This window comes from Trichoplusia ni, chromosome 2 (genome assembly GCF_003590095.1).
Source record: "Trichoplusia ni isolate ovarian cell line Hi5 chromosome 2, tn1, whole genome shotgun sequence".
Taxonomy (NCBI): Eukaryota; Metazoa; Arthropoda; class Insecta; order Lepidoptera; family Noctuidae; genus Trichoplusia; species Trichoplusia ni.
This window is the reverse complement of record NC_039479.1, coordinates 7,299,885-7,321,857: the sequence shown is the minus strand read 5'-3', so window position 1 is coordinate 7,321,857 and position 21,973 is coordinate 7,299,885. Positions and strand designations below refer to the sequence as shown.

Sequence of the window (21,973 nt, the reverse complement as noted above, 5' to 3'; positions counted from 1 at the left end):
ATTTTAATCTTTAATTTATTTGCGTACGCTTGAAAAGCGCTGTTAAGAGACCCAAATATAACTCTCCATATTCAAGCCTGACAGATACATTAATTGAAACTCGAATGTTGACAAATTACATATTCGGCGACCACTTAGCGCATCGAAGATCAAAGAGAGAGGTCCTTTGGAACGAGAACCAAAACAAAAAAGACCTTCCACGAGTCACGGAGTGTGGTCGCGAAAGAGGTAAACGTAAACACTGGGGTCATCGACCTGGGTTCAACTTGACACATTTTTGGACGGCCCCAATTGTACGGGAGCGCCGACCTGCGCCGCAGACTTGCGCAACGGGAAGCCGGTTGTGCCAATCGGCTTTGGGAATCGGAACCGAATTGGAACATGTTTCCTGTCTTGTATGGGGATACACCGGGATGTCGGCTACAAATCTCACGGGATTACTGTTCTTACTAAACCTGTATTGACATTTACAAGGCTAGACCAATATTGTTATATTTGAGACAGATAAATTAATCTGGCATCCGGCTGTAAAGACAAATATAGGCCATGTGCGGCAATGTCTAATTTAAATCTCACGTCACCCCAGAGTGCAAAAAAGTAATAAAAAAGAAAACGAATTTCATTTTACGCGCATGAAAGTCTATAAAAAATTAACGAGCCTTGTATAAACATACAAGGTAGTTTTTTGGCAACAGATTCTTATAGCGTTTTCTTGTATCAATTCATTCAATTGGCAAGTATGGCCCATTCCAATGTGATTCAGGAGAATCTTTATTTTTTCTTGTTAAAAATATTGTGACCGTTTGTGAGATACGTATCCTTTTGCTCGCTGATTATGTTTCATGTCAATCACCTGAATATTTTAGTCGGTGAGTAAAAGTAATGAGAGGATATTTTGAGAACAATAAGTGTAATCTAAGAATACCCGTAGCGAAATAATAACAGTGTCAAGAAACTGACGGAATGTACACGTTTCCAGTACCATGTTTTTTTCCATGTTTAAGCTAATTTTAACTGCACGTTTTATGCTACTTGTCATGTATTAAATTATTACCATTATTATAAGCTTTTATTGTGCTCTCCGCTCTATTGTGTCTCATGGGAACATCGCTAGCGGTGAATATTCCGGTCAAGCACACAATAAACAAAAACTAGACACGGAAGAGTTCGAACGTTCGAGTTGTAAACGAAAGGAATCTATATCCCTTTAAGAGGATTCCGCTAATGTCACGAGGGGATGCACTAAAAAATGCAGGTAGGGGCCCGAGCATCGACCCCAGAGGTTTTTGGACGGTGACGTCACTGGCCTCGCCGGCCCCACAATAACACGAATGTGTTCCACTGTTACGTCATGCGCTTGTTTGGTTTTTTACCATCAAGAACTTTGTGGCTTTGTGATTGTACTGTCATATCTCGATCTCACGACCGTGACTCGCAGTTTCCAAACGAAAAAACACAAAACGAAGGTACGGCTAAAATAATCTAGTGGCATCACTGCCCAAATGTCGAAACAAGGATAAGAGCTTACGAAAATAAACAACACATTCGCGTTTCTGACCGATCTCTAACATTCTGAGAATTTGACTGAGCACGCATGCGGATCCGACAGCAAAATGGAAGCTATTTTTTGCTTTTCCAATGTGTAACTATACAATTTGCACTAGAGCCCCGGTGTCGATGACCTCTCGCCAGCTGTTTGACTATCGTGGTTTACAAAGCAAGCACAAGGTAAGACGGGTTACTAAGGAATCGTACGCAGTACCGGTATACGCTTTTATACGAACCGTAACAAAAGAGCCGTGAATAATGACATCATTATTTTCTTATAATAAGTAGGTACCACAAACAATAGCAAGCATGTAGCTAAATACTTCGCAGTTTGGATATTGTCAAGAACATTGTTAGAGTACGGTATATGGTAAGTACCTTCAAAAATACCATTAGTAAAGAAAGACATTAAAAGCCATGGTAGAGGTGTTTTGACGAATGCTATTTGAATGGTGATTTCTTATTTAGCTGGTGTTTCGAATGGAATATTAAACAGGGCCGAGTCACGGGTTTAATGTGTCGCCGCTACACTATAGGGCACAGTGTGTTAGAGCGTGGGTCATGAGGAAGCATAAATTTAGAAGAGTCGATAGCGGCGGCGCGCGGCTCCACAAGCCCACAACAGCTGTAGACAAAACGCAACGCTCACACACACGCGCCGGCACCCCTGCAGCACGCACACCAGCGCACGCCGAACACGCACACGTAACGTAAACACATGCAGGTTTATGTATACCAGATGCCCCCGTAACGAGCGAGACAAACGTACCAATAAACTATGTGCTAGACAAGAAAAACACATTGAGGGAGTGAGGTTCGGTTTGACAACATGCAGAGACGTCTTATTAAATGTAGTTGAAGGTCGAAAAAATAAAAGGATGTATGATACATTATGTCAAGCGGCATTCGAAGATATATGAGACGTAAAAACACTGGACGCAGATGTAGAGAGAGACTGAACGCGAACGTACAGAACGCAAACAGCCTTAAACAGGCAATGTTTCGTAGGAATGAGCTAATTGAAAAATAAACAGAGCCGGTCCGACCGAGGCCGTCGTTAATTAACATACAGATAGTTTAATAAAAGGCAGGAAGCAGGCAGCGAGGGGAGTAAGCAATGAAGCGGTAAAAATAGAAGTGGGGGCGACAGCGACGCGCAGGAATCGATCCTACGAACAATGCGACGATGCACCGCTCCATGCCAATCAATAATAGATGCGGCTAGCGTGGTACAGTTCCGTGCACACGACTATTGTTTTGGATTATTGAAACACAGATATTCCACAGTCATTTGTTAAAGAATGCTGTGTCCATGCTTTTTTCACTCCATCGCTCCAAATATAGCATATTAACATTAACGTTTGCCAGAATCAAATTTAGTTTGTTGATATTTTATATATTTATCTATCATTGTTAAACGATAAAAAAATATTAATGACTATACTACTTTTAGCTTGGTTTGTTGTCAAACAAGTTTAATTTACTATTGGCTTCCGTTAACGCATATCAAATAGGTAGTTCAAATGCTGTCGCAATTAGGCAACTTAGTAACAATTAATTAAATGGACCGGATATTTAATATTGTAAATGGGATTCCTATCAGTTGATTGGGAAGACTTGCTAATCACCCAAGCTGCAGACCTAAAGGTGTTTAGTTAAATGAATTAGAATAATAGATGCAATCATTTTAAAGTTTCCAGGAGTGTTCCCATAGGGCTTACCCACTCAGTGCAAGCGGTAATTAACGAAATGAATCGATAAGGAGTGCGGATGTGGTCGGGGACACCCGTCCCGGTTATTTTAGCCTCGACGCGCAACCGCCGCGCACTTGCCGTAGGTCAGGCACAGGAATCCGAGCAAGCCCTAAGTGCTGGGGGAGAATATAGGTCATGCAGGAACATGAGACGGACCGTGACGCGCTGTACGGTTTCGCGAATTGGGAAATTTATCAGCCGTGCGGAAATGTTGCGGCAGGTCGGCAGGTCATTCACTTTGATAAGGTTCAGTAGCGTGCTTCAATTAGTAGGTATTACGTATGTTGACTGTTTTGATGTAGCTTATTCGTGGATGTTTTACGTAATCTAATGTTATCAGTTATTGCGATTCCCGCTAGATATAATTTTACAGTAATGTTCTTACAACCATTGGGTACAAAGTTACCCAATTCTACATTCATTTTCATCGGTGGAATTAAATTGGTGTCAAATCTTTGTTCGTATTGTAATTTACGGGTTTTTGATTATTTCTTTTTCCGAACCGCGGTTACCACAGTGGGAACACAGCAGGAGTCTACCGCAAGCACCACGAGCGCATCTCGACGCAGCCAGGCAAAACCACGTCTAGACGCCGCCGCTGTATACAAACAGCGCCATTATACCCAGACCTGCAATATTCATTTACTTTCCTTTATTTAACAAGGTTGAATTAACACCGGTGGGGCGAGTGAGACCAAATTAAATTGGCTGTCTGATATTTATTACGAGTACGATCGCAGTTGAAATTCGTTTAAAGCTGTGCAGATTATGCATCTTGTCGGGTGGTCTCCATTTGCAAGCGTGTGTCATTTTTTTACTGAGAAACTCATATGAAATCTGTGTTTACTTTACGACGTCCTTTTAGCGTGTCGCGTCCGAGCTAGACGTGAGTCAGGTCGTAGGTATTCGGGCAACCCTTTGTTATCGTCGCTCAGTGTAAACGACCAGTACAAAGGCAGTCGGGCGAGCCGCCCTTCAGCTGAATGAGACCTTGGCTGGATTTAGATGCGGTTCGACGGACTCAGAGACGACACTCGATTTAGTTTGATGTTAGTTTGGACCTTTTCTTGCGAATGGCCGAGGAATGCAACACGCAACCTCAGATGGGCTTCGATGTTTTTTCTATTTAGAAAAAGAATGCTTAAAACGCACGAGGCATTTCGAATTCTCGATTGGTATTTTTCGTAAGCACAGATATAAGGTCAGTGTACGCTGTGGGACCTTGGCCGATTTTAAACGCAAGTTCGACGTTCGACGTTTGAGCGGGTCGCTCGCGTCTGCGCGCCGACTTGCCTTTTATAACTTTCCCCGACTGGCGATAAAGTTCATGTTTGAACTTTGTTTCCTGATGATCCGTAAGAATTATAAATAGACGTACATCTGCCAGATGGTAGGTGAAGACGGTCATAAAATGTTTATGGAAATATTTATACAGTGAACGCTGGAAATTGAAAATCGAGCAATTATAGTTCATGATTCAGTGGAGAGAGAAACGAACTGTGGCTTCCGATTTACGACTTCTTAGGATTTCATGATTTAAATTATTCGAATATTAATACTTCGAATTGCAGTTAAAAGTATGTCAAGCGTTTATTCTGTGTAAGGGTATTCTTTTGTTTTTCGTGAATAGAATGTCGTTGGTCTATTTGTGGGGCGGTATGGGATACCTGACGTCTCGCCGCTAGACCTTGGCCGAATTTAGCCGGGGTCATCGCACTGCAGGTCGCTTTCTCCGGAGCGGCGCATGCGCGATGCAATCAGCGCTGTCTAGCTGAACTTGATGCTATTGTGTTGAGTAAGTTACGAGATATAATTGCGTGACGTAATATCTGAGTGTGTAGAAAGGAGAGTGGATATGCAAGGCCAGTGGTTAAGTTTATTGTATTAACTATGACTACTTTCTAGTGTTATTTTATAGAATTTACTGAAACCTTTCATCTTAATCAAAGTACAGGATTGTTTATATCTTTGAATCGATCGCATAAGATCAACTTTTAATAATACATATCACTAGGTATTTTAATATTTGTTTTTCACAATTTCTCAAAGTAAGTAAGCAGGTTGGTTACAACGTAGGTATTTTCTGTCAATGCAACGTTATCATAATTATCAGTGTTATTATTCCTAGCAGTGCGCTTTGTATCCGATTAGCATACAAAATGATCTAGATATAATTGTGAAATTAGGCTGAGGTCAACTTGTATATTTACATAGATATTTATAATTGTATTATAAGATAATAGTATGTAATTAGCTCAAATCAATATCTAAATGGCAAATGTTTACTTTAATATGCTTTTCATTGTTGTCTAATTACTAAATTAGTTTGTTTTTTTTAGAAAATAATTAAAAAAAAATTGGTTTGCTCCAAAAGGCAAGATGAACTTTGTATAGAGTTTGATTATTGAAACACTTTTACTATTTTTTTATACTTTTAATTAAATATTGAAATTCAAGGCTGAATAACGAAGAAATAACGCCTTATTGTTGCCTTCATTGTATAACAATTCATGTTGATAGATTACAATATAATTGCTTGTAATTTATTTGATTTCATAAATGTATTGCTGTATAATTATTTTAATGTTCTCATTTACATCAGCCTACGATAAACACGAACTTTACCAGGTTTCATAAAGCAGTTCAGGCAACGCAGGTTATATACCGCAGTTGTATAAGCGAGACGCCGCGATACGGAGTTTATAGCGCTGTCTCGCTCCCATGCTTTCAGACGTCGTAGGGCCGGAAATTACAAAATTACATTTTTGTCATCGGCATTCCTTTTTTGTATGTTGAACAAAATTTTGATATTATAATAAAGCAGGAAAAGTAAGAAATACATTAACCACACTAACTCATTCAAAACTCAATTGACGTGCCTTGAATAAGAATAAGAACCACCAACGATTGTTACTCGAGAACCGAGTCATCGATTCTAATTTTATTATTATAAAAATTAGGATTTTATCTGATGTGCTACATCGATTATCTAATCGAGGTACTTGGATGGGATGTGGAAGGCGGAGGACTACGAAACTTGAGAGAGGCCTATGTCCGCGCAGTAGATCGTGATAAATTGAGTAGATTGACTGATTCTTTAAAGATAAGAGATCCTTTATATAGATCCTTTATTTTTTCAGAAGACTGGAAGCTATAGCTTCAATTGTCACATTATTAATATTATCACATTGAAACTGAACATTGACATTGAATTCCGAAACGGTTTTGCCCTATTCTCATGAAATTTTGGGTGCATATTGAGTAGGTCTTTGGTCTGAGAATCGGACATCATCTATTTTTCATATCACAAAGCGCATTTTTTTTTCAATTCGTATACAATATTTTTTGTTGCGCCATGGCAAAATGACGTTTGCTGGGACAGCTAGTATTGTTTTAAAAATGTAAGCCGCAAAGCTCAGGTGTCTTTTACATAAATCCAGTCGATTACAACAAATGTCGAATTGAAAACTCGTTTGTAATTAGGTACACGGGAATTCGAATGCACGAATGAGAACTCTTTGTTTGTTTTTCGTACAGAAATACAGTCTTAACTGACTGTAAACAGACCAACCGGTTTTGTAAACGAATCTACATAAAAATATCAAAGTGCTTTTGGTAATTCACTCTCTAAAATTCTACACTACTTTGTGTGAATATCACTTTTGATAAGAAACTGGCTCAAATGATAGCTTGCAAGAAATTTCAGAAATCCAGGAAAAAAGTTTTGTGTGATTAGCACAATCATTTTTTTCAATGTTCATAACTATGTTATAATATATGTTCGCAGTCGTCTAGAACCTAGTCCTAGCTTTGTTTTATTTAAGACTAGGTGACATTGTTCGTGAGTTGTGGAGTATTAATATCGAGACGGTGGATAAAAGACTTTAAGGAAACCAAGATTTCAAGAATTTGGAATGAGATAGCATCAAACTACAAGCGTGTAATATTTCTCTTTATAACTACGAGAAAGAGGCTATACTCTAGTATTGCAATTCAGATTTATGAAAATGTTTGGTTACCACTAGGCACCCTAACGATACGATGTATTTTTTTAGAAAACACGTATAGCCTTCTCAGTTTTCAATTGATGTATCTATTCAAATGATACATAAAACACATTCCTCGCCATAGTTACACACGGATTTAGACCGACACTAAAATTAATACCGAAAACTAACAAAACTATGGTTAATTAATCTTACAGAGCTTTCCAACAGTTCAATTGTTCCCCAGGATTAAACAATTATCCGAAAATAGGATTTACGAGTACATATTGTAATTGCTTTACCATAGACAGTAAAACCGCCATTCCGTTTGTCTGGCGTCGATCCATCGACAGCTAGAACTGTAATTAAATGTTTTAGAACCCGACTGACCACTACGTTTATTAGAACATATAATAATTCAAAAATAGCAAGTTCCTACGCCATAAATATGTGGAAACGATTCGATGTTAGCAAGAAACTACAAAATATTGTTAGATATACGATAAGAGGTAGATTTTCGTTGATTAATATCTGAAAAACAGTTTTCCTTTTTATATTTAAGTTTGTTTGCCGCACGATAAGGTTTATGGCTGGTAACAGAGCTAGACTTTTCGTTTTTTTAAGGACCGTATGGAGTTTTTTTTTTGTATAAGTGCTTTTACAGAACCTAATAACACCATAAAAATAAATTAGTTGTGAATTATTTTGCAGTTTACGTAATGACACATGATCGCACCCCTAGATATCGTCACAGGCCTTATTATAGTGCAAAGAAACATGGCTACTATATCTAAGCAATAATCAACTGTAATAAAGAGAGATTCTAAAAAGGAATACGTCAAACACAAAGCTAACAGAGATTTAAAAAAAATGGAATTTTCGTTTGCTTAATTAATGTACACATTATTATAATAAGTCAATAACACGATTAATGTATGACTATTAAATAATTCCCAAACCATTAGTCACTGTTAGCAAAATACTTGTATTCTTTAAACAGGTTATTCGATGCTAAGATCAGAGTTCAATTACTAACAAGGGTATTTTCCGAAAATTTAAATTAAAAAGGGACACATCTACATCACGTTTCCACATATAATTTGCGTAATGTATGAGCAAATGACATTTATTATATTCTTAACTCGCGCTAAAAGCTCGCGACGGCGGCCATTTTGGAAGTTGGAACAGATAACAAACAAATTCAAACCATTTATCAAAGTTTACTTTGCGGAGTGGCTCGGCCTTGGAAACGGATCCAAACACCAGAATTATTTAAACACATCGGATTATTAAAAGGTGTTCCCGAGGCATGTGGACGTTTTCGTATTTGCTTTATTTTGATGTCTACTGAATTTTATTTTATTTTTAAAATACGTTGGAATACAAATTCGAATTTTGTCAAACGGCTAGACTTTTCCTCCATGGAGGATAAAAATCATTTAAGTTAATCATGTGTTTTTTTTATTTAGACCTAAATCTTAAGACTTTAACACAAAAACCATTTTCCATTGTTAAATGAAAGTTGAACTTCAGTCGTTACTAATTAGGGCGCTCATTTCAATAATTGTGAAGTAAGTACTTTTTGAATGAAGGTTGCCCAGCACACTCCAAATACAATTAATTTCCAACGGGAATTATTCATGAAATTCTAAACTTTAAAATAGGTTCGGTGTTAAATAACATAAAATAAAGTTTTCCCGAACAACTTGAATGAAATCTCAAGTAATAAATCACGTAACATTTTACTTGAGATTTTAATTAACATTTTATTCATAGTGTGGCCCTATGGGGAGTTCTATGATGTAATAATTATATTTTGACACAAGAAATCTTGTAAGTTATATCTCGACTATCGTCGGATGTGATTTTGAAATGTCAAGGCTCCGAAACACGTTTAGTGGAGATACATCCATGGTGTTAAATGCTAATTCGAATCATCTATTTTTGTACCAATTATTTCTTTGGACATAAATGTGTTTCATAACTGAAATTGTATTTTGGTTTCATCATCTTTCTATAAATGGTGGATAGAATTTTGATTGGAACCTTTTTTAAATGTTTTCGTTGTATTTTTTATGACACGTAAAGTCATAGCCGTTTTGAGGTTTTAAAAGTCGTATGCTACATAGCCCTATTTATATAGGGTGTTATTAAAAAAGCACTTTCAAATATTTTTTGTCGGAAATATCAAGCTCGTAAACATAAATAAGAACCGCGGCTTATCCTTTGTTAAAAATATTAAGCATTATAATATTTTAATCGTATCAGATACACCAAATTAAATTAAATTAATTTACATGTGTGACTTGTCTGAGATATCTGTGACTAAAGGTTAAATTGCTTCCTGCAGTTTATGTATTCTTTATAACAGCTGTAAAGTAAATAAAGATTACCATCAAATATGAAGATCAAAAAGAAATTATAGGAAGTGCCGGTGCTAGTACTGCCATCATTCGAAAAAAAGACGTCAAAGTGTACATTGACAGATGTCAACTGTCAATGTCAAATGTGCATTGACGTTAGTCTATTGTCTATCGTTACATTTCAGTGTAAAGTCCGTGGCCGATGGATCAAGACCTAGGTATTAACACCTTCCGCGAGGCTGAATGACGTCACTAAGCGAAATATAGGACCATTTGTTATACAGTGACATCCATAATTTATCATAGATTATATTAATTAATCATTGAGGAACAAAGTATATTGTCCTATCTGTAAATTATGTGGGTGTACTGACGTACCAATTTGCTTCGAACTATTTAGATGATGCGATACATTGACGGCAATAATCGTTAAATTAGTGTACCATAGCCGCACGTCCCGCAATGTACGGCAAAAGGAACGATAACATCGCACTGTTTAAATAGAACTTACTTTAGTTTTATTACATTGTATTTATTATTTATAGAAATATAGTCTTGGCAACAATTTGATGATATAGCCTTTATTACAAAGATAAAGAGTGCAATTTCCTAAGTCTTAGCATCATCCATATAAGTTATAATAGCAAACAATAGATATTTTTTTTCTGAATTGAATTTGGAACATTATCATTAGCTGTGATTAAAGTACAAAGCAATAAATTATAAATAACTTAAACTTTTGTTTGAAACTATGAATTAATATCCAATCAACTTCAAATCAAATTTATCGCTTCAATATTTCGTATGTATTGCCTGAGTCTAAGTAAATTAATTATTACAATAAAGTAGATTATATTAACCTATTTATCTAATAATATGCATATCATGGAAGAAATTTTCGTCTTAGACATACCTACAATTTAGGTTTTTGTTCGCCTTAATTGGCTTTACTGAAACAAAGAGGTTTTTGTCGGGGTAAGCTTTTTATGATTTTTAATAAAACCTGACTATACTTTGAAAGTCATTGTACAGTCTAGCTCACGAATTCACTATCTACGAATATTATAAATGCGAAAGTTTATAAGTATTGAAGTTTGTTACTCTTTCACGCAAAAACCACTGACCAGATTTCGACGAAATTGGATACATACATACATAGTTTACAACCTTGATTAGTACATAGGATAGTTTTTATCCCGATTTTATGTTCCACAGGGATCATTATCACAACTAGGTTTATATAATAACATTGAATGGATTGAATTGACTAAACACATTGATACTGTTTATTTTTGCCCCCCGATGTCATGACTACACCTCGACTATGTACAACCATGTTTCCGCGCTTGATTTTACACCAATGAATATTAAAACAATTTTGTTCAAACTAGTCTGACGGTATTAACTTTTGACATTAATAAATATTTAATTATGCATTATTTATAAGGTGTAACAACCCGTGTGTTGTGACTAATAAATTGTTTTAATAGTATGTAATGTCCGGTGGACTAACATTACGCAATTTAAATTCACCTTATGTCATTAAAAGTTACCTAGGTACGTAGCAGCGATATTTAATACAGTTGTAGTTATACGGGTTCACTCATAATTGCTTTTATGTTAAAATGCCAAGCGAGCCACAGATCGCTGACTTAACTTAATATGTACAGGTACCTACATAACGTTTTATAAAAAAAGAACTCAGTTTATAAAGCTCGACTCGACTTGGCCACATACGATTTTTTTTTATAATCTTCGTAAAAGAAAACTTACACTTCCCGCCAATGATACTAAATTATGCTCACCTTCATTATAAATTCGAATTAAGATGTCTCTACGCGCGCAAAGATTTTTATTCGTAGAGCCGCGTCCGACGCGCCACCCAATCGTTTTAATTGAGTTTTACAACGAACCTTTATTTTTTAATCAAGAAAAATTCTTACATCGCTAATTGCTCAATTCATTGCTCGCACAAAAGGCTTCATGTCTCATAAATTGCCACAATTCCTTCAATTAGAGATCGACGGATAGCGACCGCGTATAATTTATATACGAACTGCGACAGAGGAGCATTAATCACAATAAGGTCGTTGCAATGGAGTGATGAGATCATTTCGCTGAGAGATCACACTGGATCTGGGGATCGAGGTTCAAGACCATTAGAAGGACTAAGGAGTGAGACAGACACGTTTTATTAACCCGCTATAAATTGCGAGGTGGGTGAGTCAAACCAGTTATTTACGAACCAATAACTTCATTTCACTCAGTCCTCCGATTAAAGTCACGATTAGTGGATGTTACATAGCGAGATACTAATAGGAGCAATTTGAATTTATTGATGCTTGATGCCGGCTATGTAAAGAAAATGTTTAACATTTGAGTCGGATACAAAGCCAGCTTAAAAAGTTATCACCATCGATTATAACCTCTTACGAGTAAACCGCAACATAAAAAGAAAACAAAACAAATCGTTATAAATTCAAATTTCCTTTTTTTTTCAGAATGAAAATGAAAAATAATTGCAATTAAAATACAAAGGAATCCATTCATAGGTTCACGGCTGATCGCACGAGAGTGGAAGCAGACAGGACGGTCCATTAAGTTATCGACATTATAAGACATAACTACCAATGCCAGCCATTATTGTACACTGCAGCCCTCTAATTACATTGTACTTACCACAATCAAGAATTATTGAATTTCACAATGATGAATTGAATCTGCATCTTAATAGTTTATTCTTGGGTTAATTGGATGTTCTTGGAATTCTCATTTTAAAGATGCGTCGATCAAAAAAATAAAACATTTTTGTCCGTAAAAATAAATTGCATTTAAAATTTTAATAAAAATAGCAAACATCATACCGAAGAACATCGTTGAGACTAATTACAATGATTTGCACATTTATTTTTAAATTGTAATTCAAAATGTCTGCTGGTAACGAACGAAGCTAAATATTGTTACCTTGTCCACCTCACAGACTGCAATACAGTAATGTTTGAGAAAAAGGAGAGCTGTTATTAAAGTCGATAAAATGTAGCGTTTACCTTGACTTTTACTGCGAAGTCAATGGTGTACACAATTAAGCATAATACTTGATTCTATTTCTTGTTTTTTTAATCAACTTTAACATTGCAATTTTTTTTTCATAAATTTTGACACTTGACATTTAGGCATACTCTTGCCTTATTCATGGAGAGTTCATTAGCGACTGCATACCTTACTTTTCAGGTACTAAGAATACTCGGAATTGTGACTCAATTAAATTTTACAGAACAATCAATTTTTCATCTGAGTTCTGAGCCCATTGAGATCATTACTCAAGAAAAATGGACTTTGATTAAAACCTCTTCAGTAAATTTACTTCAAATACACTTTAACGTTAATGCGTTACACTATTAATTATTCTGTGCTAATAATTCAGTTTCAGATTAGGTATATTCTGTACATTGACCTGCAATGACATTAGTAAATGGAAACTAAAGTTTTAAAATTCACACGCAATTTGCATTTTCATTGTCTGTGCTTTAGGCATAACATGTGCATAGAAACAATTGAAATCTACGATAATGTTCCAAAATTAGGAATTTGCAGAAAAATAATTTAATCTTGAAAAAAGAATTGTCACTATTTCTTTTTTTATTTCGTAACTCACAAAAAATAATCGCAATTGTTTTCGTTTAAAAATGGAACGAATGGAGTAAATCATAACATTGTATGTGACACTGAAAAGTACTTTCTAAAATGGCGTCGCTACGTGTCAGGTCATTAATTTCGCTTTTAATTGAATGATCGATTTTTCCACTGAGTGCACTAGGCGTCTGCGGAACGATTTATTGATTAAAACACGGCATGCCATGTTTGATGGCGCCACTAATCAATACAGGGGTGGCTAGGTGGGTGCAGTACTGATGCCGCGATGGGAATCCACTTTACAGAATAAATTATGAAGAAACGAGGTACCTACGCAGATATGGTTTAATAAAAAAGTAGAGTCTTTATTAAATTAATTTAAATTAAAACGTTTAGTTACGAATTTACACAGCGGACACTTTGCGTATGTTTATAAACAATATCTTTATGGTCTGTTTAATTATTAGTGTTTAAATTGTTTAAACAAATTTTCTCTATAAGTTCTCCGTATCGGTCTCGGATGTAAAGCAGACGAAAATCTATAATCTCAAAAAAGAATTGTTTTAAATTAATTTGGCAGGTGGCAATATTAATCGGCCATGGAAATTACTATTCGGCCGAAGTATTATGTGCATATATACCGTCATACAGATCTGTAAAAGTTTATTTTCTGTATTTAATGTTAATTATTTTATAGTTAACTAGCTGTTGCCCGCGACTTCGTCCGCGTTGTTAGAAGATATAAGTTATAATTTATACCTGCCTTCTATCTATCTTTTAGGATTCAGTCAGCGTTTGCAAAGTAAGCGCAAAAAATGTGTTTTTTTACGACCTCACATTAGAAACCTCAAAAATTGTAGCCTATGTGTTATTCTGATGTATAAGCTATATTGTGGTAAAGTTTCATTCAAATCCATTCAGTAGTTTTTACGTGAAAGAGTAACAAACATCCATACATCCATACTTACAAACTTTCGCCTTTGTAATAGTAGTAGGATTGTACGTATAAAACATTAATATGTATTAGCGAATTAAAGCAAGCGATAGAAAACAACAACAGCCCGCATTGCACCTGTCTTTGATTTGAATCTAGAACAAGATTCGCGTTGAAAAGTTTTAAATTTCGAAACGCTAAAATATAGGAGGCGTCATGATGGCCGTTGTATCTCTAGGGATTTTTAAACCTCGAAGCTGTTAATCACAGTTGGAGTGTGCCAAATAAAAAGAACAAAGTCTTATAGGAGAGCCAAATTGATTCAAAACAAGATTATAAAGTTGTAAGGATCAAAACCTTAATACCTAAGTCCCTGATTTTACAGTCGTGGTCAGCACATTAAAATTCCTAAGTGCGTCGCATTTATTTTTCTTTTTATTATTATTTTTACGATTCAATGTCGTTCCGGACGGAGGGAACCTTTTGTATCATTACCATCGGTGGTAATGATACAAACAACTTAAAAGGTGTTAATAGTTTTTCATTTCAATGCTTGTTCAATACCTGGGCCTTTTTACATACTCATTTAAAAAAATGAAGAAATTTCCCTATCGTAATTGTGAATATATCAAACTGTTGAAAGGTATAAATTTAAATTTCATTGATTGAAATATATTTCATATCTATTGTCTTTGCCATATCAGTAATCAAATTTCTTTTATTATCACTTTGAGACTTTACCTCCAAAATATACAAAGATAAATTTAAATAATTCTGATGAAGTATTTTTTTTTATCTGTTAAAACTTATTTCGATAGCGAAATAAATCTACCGCTCTGTAGAATGAGTGAAAGCATATCAGCGCCATCTAGTGAAATAAAATAGTAGGTACTATCGATAGCAACAAAATGTATTGTGCAACAAAGTAGTATCTACACACATCAAACGAAATACAAGTACAAAATACACCAAAACAATTATTTATTCAGATTTTTTTAACATTAAATTTACATTGTCATAACTAAATCTAGAAAATAATTCTGTGATAAACAGGATAAAATAAGCCAATAAATAACCAACAACTATCGTATTTGTTGTTGCTAGGCAAACAAGCGCAGTCTAGGACTAGGTTGTTTGTTACGCCATACGCGAGTACATTCTACGCTCCAATCCGCGGTTGTGTTGTGTCACGGCGGCGGCGCAGCGTCGAACGAACTCGTGTGCTCAGTCAAGAACGTTCGTTAACCGCGCGCGTCACCCGTTCCATGTACTAGTGCCCCCATCTAGCGGTCAATGTCGACATGACGTAGTGAAACGACCGAGTTCCAGTGTTTTGTAAGAGATGGCGCTGGTAGTGTGATTTTACTATAAAATGCCGAGATTTGGCTTTTTTAGATTTCGGTGTTTATTATAGGAATATTTAGACGAAACGGTTAAATTAAATTGCAGTTTTGAGCGTTTTTAAACGAATATTATCTGTACAAACGAATAATATTTAATCGTTATTTCAGATAGAATAAAACTGTTTATTCGTAGCAGCCTTTTTATTGTTGATTACCTACACATGATATTTTTTTATAAAGCTTAAGCGTTTAATATAATAAATTACAGAATATGCTAGAACATTACAGTACACGCTACAGTACTTGTACAGTTCACAGTTTTGAAACACGCATACAATTGACCTAGCTAAGTAGGTGTAAATAACTTGGATGTTGCATTTATCTTTTTGACTGACCTTTTAAATACCAGCTGCTTAAAAATAACGTTAGCTGTTTATATTTATAAACTGCCTGTTTATCATACAAGCCTTGTTACACGAACATAAACAAGTAATGATAGTTCGAGTATCAAGAAAACTTAAATAAAGTATAGAAGTTTGGGAGTAAGATTTTAGTCAGCAATTCGTGACACCTGCCTTCTAGATTATGTAGATTCGAAGTTATGACTTCTCAAATCTCTATTAGTACTTTCGCTTAGGTACCAAGTCCAAGAAATGCAATTTCAGACGCAATGACTTTGGCAAACGACTGCTCTCGATAACAAAGTGTAATGACTCGGATAGAGCTAGAAATTAGCACCGTTTGAAAGTGATCTCACCGGCCATTGCTCATTGGTTGGCCTGTCACTGACAATCACTAAGTGTTGCTCACTCATCTAACAGAAATAGACGTTCGGATACGTTTACTAACTAATGTGACTTCTAAATGTCCATTTGCATTCATCTTCATTGAGTTGTTGAAGTTATATTTGGAAAACGTTGGACGGTTTCAAGTTTATTTGTAGCGTCCTATTTATTTTAAACTTAAAATTGTCAGGTTTTATTAAATACCTAACTCGCTTTTAAAGTTAGATATTTCAAAAGACAATTAAATAATGAAGTAATAAAAATGGTAAACCGATCAAGTGTGACTCGGACTCACGACATATTAATAACGTTTCTTTACATTTAAAATGAATCGAGACACAATAAGTTGGACTAAGGACATAAAAATAATTAAGCGTTAAATTTCGATTGATTTCGCAAAATAGATAAACGGATGCAATGAAAATCTAAGTGGTAGGTAACCTCAAATTACTAGTAATAACACGATCTTAGGATAATGACGGCATCATTAAAGTTATTACACGGCATTAGCCGCTCCCGAAAATGTCTTGATAGCCGTGACAAAATTTAAATGACGGGATCTTGTGGTGATGTCATGTTACGACCAGTTTATATGTTACTTGGTCATTACTGACTTACTGAGATGGCTTGTTTTGTAACGGAAATAAAGCCACGATTTCGGAAAGATTATAAATTCCAGACAGAAGTTTCATGTATTGGTATATTCTTGACCCAATTTAATAAGAAATGAACAAATGTGTATGTTACTAAGTTTTAGGAAGGTATTATGGACTGGACAGGTGCAAACCAGGCTTAGGTATTTGTGGATTTGCTTTATTTGCAATCAAAATAAAAAAAATCAAATCTCTTCCTAATAATATTTAAGTTTGAAGTCCTAGGGCCCCAGGGTAGTATAAACATTCAACCAATTTAATTCAATCTTATTTGGCAGGCATTACAGTAATGGTTCATTACACTAAAGTAATTTTCTCAATGAGTTTGGTCACGGACTCACGGCATTCGGCCAAACTTCATGCCGTCAAAGCGGCCAAGTGATCGTGAGGATAATACAGGAAACTGTGTTTTTAGAACAAACATGTAGCAACCTAATTGTGAAATAGCGTGACGTTTTGATGAGCTCTCATAATAAAGGGCTCTGAGACCAAGATTAACTGGATTGCTTCCTTGATAATATCACATAGGCAAACAGTAAGCTTCGAAAGCCATTTAAAGCGGAACTATTACTAGGTATACGTATTGTGCTATCTTGCTTCTACAACGAAATGAGAGACCTAGGTACCACGTGTGTATTGAAAACTCATGGTAAGGTCCAAGGTTACGTGATAATACAGGGTGCGTCTGTTGCAACTATTGTGCGCCGTACCACACCCTCTGGCGGCGCGACGGCGCGCGACCGGTGAACAAAGAGTCCTGGTGCAATTAGTCAGCTAGTAATTATGTTATGAGCATAATAAGTTCACGTAGCTTATACAGCTAGTTTAAATAAAAGCTAGCAATCTTCATCGCTTTAAAGGCGCAGACGTTTTATTGATCCCAAAAGTCCATAACACAGTTGTTTCCTAAACGTGTTCAAAGCAATGAAGAACAAGTGTCCTATCACAAATACGGATAGCAGAGGTCACCAAGGCAAAGCCTCTGTGCGACGAGTCGCGGGTTCGATCCCCGCGTAGGATAAGAGATTTTGTGATCCACGAAAGCTTGTCCTGTGTCTGGGTGTCTTTGTACAAGTGACTTGAATGTTTCTGAAACCCTTCGCAAAAAGGATAAAATTCCTTACAGCATGGCGGGAGAAAACAAATATCTTTGTAAGTGAAAATATTGCGTAAAAATAATAGCCAGAATAACACGCAGGAAAGCAATTGGAAAGTAATACCTAGATAGCAGATGTCTAGTTTTAATAAGAAGGCGTGTTCGGCGGGTAACCGCGACACTTTCTAGCTAGATTTCACTGAGTTCTGCGGTTTAGTGTTAGATGCAAGTACGGCAATTTTTGGTCTGAACCGAACGAAACATCCGACGATTTTGACGACTTCTAGTGATGAGGTGGAAACAGAGTGGCATGAAACCGGACTCAGAAGTAATTGTTTAACAACCAGCCAAGTCAGAAGCCTACCCCGGGCTACTAGGCGTCACTTACTTTGTGTTCTGCTGAACTGGTATTAATGCTGATCCTTACCTGTAACAAATTAGAAGTAAATATTAGTCATAGCGTCACAGGCATATAATAATGTAACTAACCAACAGACGGAGATAATTTCCTATCTATCGCTAATCAAAGAAACTTTATTTTGCTAAAAGAAAGGTCTTGCTTTCAGGATCAGGATTGGTAATTTCCATGTGCAAAAGCAAAAACTTCACATTTTTCGTGCCAAGTTCTATACTAAAACTACACTAGCAGTGTTCAGGCAAGATACGAAACACAATAAGCTAGCAAATATGAAATATACGTCGACAATAGGTCCCTTGGCTGGTGCAGAGTGGCATGCACTCGAATCATTCCCCAGAGAGGATTATACCTATGGAATTGATTCCAGAATAGAGTTGAAGTAAACACCGCCGAGACCGCTATTGTGTGCCAGTGACAATGGTCTGCTATGAAGGACTTTTCATCCTTTATGGTTACTGTGACCACAATTTATGTTTGTGACGGATATTTTTGAACGCGTTCAGGTGGAAACTGTGCTCTGCGGGTCGATTTACTTTTGTTTGGGATTTTTGTAGCGTCATATATTCTGTTCCTTGTGAGCTACACTTTCTAAATCTTAGTATTTGTTTTATTGTCTTGCGGTTCATTTAGACTTCTATTTTCTACTGTTGTATATTTGTATGCGTGTTGTAAACACACTATCAATTCAGATTTCAGTTTGCACTGGTGGATATTGCCAATCATTCAGCGATTTCAAAGCAATGATTGATTGGCTCACCGATTCTGCATCAGCTATTGATGGCGAAATATATTTGCAAAATAGTGATGGCATATGAACAGTCGTAATGGTATCTATAAAGACTAGTGAAAAATATACAAGAAGAGGAAGACACAAATATTATTGAAATTAAATTAATAAAGTATTCTAAAGAAAAAGTGACAAGGTAAAGCTTATAATGGGTCACAATCTTCACGAGCAAGATTAAACAATAAATTAAAAGTGTTTATAATTTTAAAACTGAGATTAGATTTCGTTTGGTGTAACCGGAGATACTCGTACCTTTGTTTTCAAGTCAATTTACATAATGTGTCAAATGTGTTTCAATTTACTGGACGCGGAGGTCAATACTGAATATGAAAATGATGACTGTCTATAGGAAGTCCGCTAACGGACGCTTGGATTTGCATTTTCCATTTTTTTACTTTTATCGCATTAAAGCATATACATGTTTAGGTATATACAGACAGATTTTATACAATTATTCTAAGGTTTACTTTAAGAAAAACTTGATCAGACAATTTTTTTATGAATGCACATTTTTATTGCACAAGCCGCAAGTTTATTGATATTATTTCAACCTGTTTTTCATTCGATGGCATTGAGGTAAAACACGAGGTCAGCCCAAACAAGACGTGAAGACCTATAGTGTTTATACTTTTATTTATTTAAAACTTTATGGAAGGTAAAGTTATTGATTTTTATTCACCATTATTTAATCATTAATATACTTGCTTCGAGTGTTCTCGTTCTACAAAATGTATTATTCTCTGTACAAATTGAGCAAAAGCATGGCATGTTTTCCTTCTTTTTTTCGTATTTACGTGGTGTCAGAATTATACTTCCCACTTGGTTTAACACGCCCTAGAGAAATTACCAGCTGTGCTGGTATCCATACGCTTTTTTTCACCGTCAAAAACAAGTGAAAATTGCTTGGTAATACGCAGTGATTCGAAAGACATCGTACGCTGAGATTCGAACCTACAAACTTTGGATTGGCAGTCCAAAGGTCGTACCGCTAGGATATCACTGTTGGTGAGCAGATTGCAAGGGACCTATGACAAAAAAATATAATATTATCTCACTAAGGCTTCAGTGAAGTAAGTCCATTGCAGCTGTGATAGAGAAACGCTATATGTCTTGTAGCGCGCGATGATGCTTTTTCAGAAGAAAAAAACATCTTAATAAAATCTAGTCACTGTTATACTGTATTTGCAAATAAAGGTATCTACACACTTAAGGTCAAGAAGTGATATTAACCATTAGTAAATTATCCGCGAAGACTAATGTATCCAGTGGAAGGCGTAATGTACCAGAACTGCCCTTTAAATTGGTGCGTCCTCGATCCAACATGGTCGTTAGTGCTTCTTTTATGGACATTTAAATAGCTATTATAATAAAAGTACCTACAACGTAATTACATATTTATGACTTACCTAATTGCTCACTGATTATAATGTAATTTTCGTTTTTGGGCATAACGACTTTTGAGAGATGTGATGCATGATGGGTGTCGAAAGACTGTAACCTACGTTGTCTTAGGAACAAGAACTCTAGTGGAATGAAAGGAGACAGACAAAAAGAATTCCGTCAATTTTGTCGATAAAACATCCACTAGGCGTTTCAGACTTAGAACGCCAACCAACAAACCGCATAAGGATGTTAGACACAAAATAAAATTTAGAAAATGTAGTTCACCAGGTCCCGCTAAGCAGATTCTAAATACAATTTAGAGATAAACGAATAACTGTAATGAATTTCGGTCACGACCAAAATGTGTACAAATACGGACATCAGATCGGAGGCATCCTACATTTACAGAGTTTTGAGATGGAATACGACGTGACGTCACTTGTTGCCATGCAAATTGTAGCGAGCGGATCCCGTGTTATTCTTTCAGTGAATACTCCTTTCAAGTCGGCTTGTGACGTCACCGTGGCGCGTACTGTATGGGCTGCAAGCGGTCCGCTCGCCCTTGAATACGGATGAGAACAGACTCATATGTTATGTATGCACGCTGCAATCGCCCTCGGTTCGACCTATCTTGTCTCTCTGACGATCTCGATTTACTTATTTTGTAATTTAATTACCACTGTACCGTGTACTACGCGTTCAAGTCTTTTTCTTTTCGTTCGACATTTGAATTGTATTGGTTCTTGTAAACGATAGATTTTATGGACGTTTTATGGCAATGTTTGCAATTAACTGCGTGGATGGGGTATGGAAGGTGCGGTCTGGTTTTTAGTATCCAACAAGAATAATGACATGGCGATCGGTATTAGTAGTTTAATAAATATATAGACATGTGACGATTTATTTTAAGTATAGAAATGTATTTTGTTCCGTGCGAATAATAGTCTAAAAAAAGATGTTTCCGACATCATATAAGCAGAAATACGTAAAAAGGAACAACAATTCAGATGTCCTTAGTAACAACATTCGCGCCAAGCAACTTAGAATTAATACAAAACGATTCAAAGCAATATCAATAAAATTTTACAAAGCAAAACTGAACAAATGAAAAATAAAAAGTAAAGATTACAATCTATTTCGAGTCGTTGCACCGTGCACGGTTCCAGGTTTTATTTTAGTTGCCTGCATAAAAACCTATTGACACGAATCTACTTTGTTTTCTTATTGCAACTGTAATTTTGAAGGCGCAGAATAGTGTTTATTTAAAGCACAAATTATTTGCATCGTTTT

The 21,973-nt window shown here is 35.9% G+C and overlaps 1 protein-coding gene across 2 annotated transcripts in view; it reads right to left on the bottom strand.

Annotated features, from left to right (window-relative positions):
- Nucleotides 1-21,973, bottom strand: part of LOC113505730 (ecdysone receptor-like) — a 129,660-nt gene that overhangs the window by 31,777 nt on the left and 75,910 nt on the right. The window contains exon 4 of one of the 2 annotated variants that reach the window (XM_026888548.1): nucleotides 18,068-18,522. The exons of the other annotated variant lie outside the window; for it this stretch is intronic. Within the exon in view, the coding sequence (XP_026744349.1) occupies nucleotides 18,506-18,522 (17 nt within the window). The 3' untranslated portion in view covers nucleotides 18,068-18,505. Of the gene's footprint in view, nucleotides 1-18,067; nucleotides 18,523-21,973 lie in introns of those variants that run through there. 2 annotated transcript variants of the gene reach the window in all.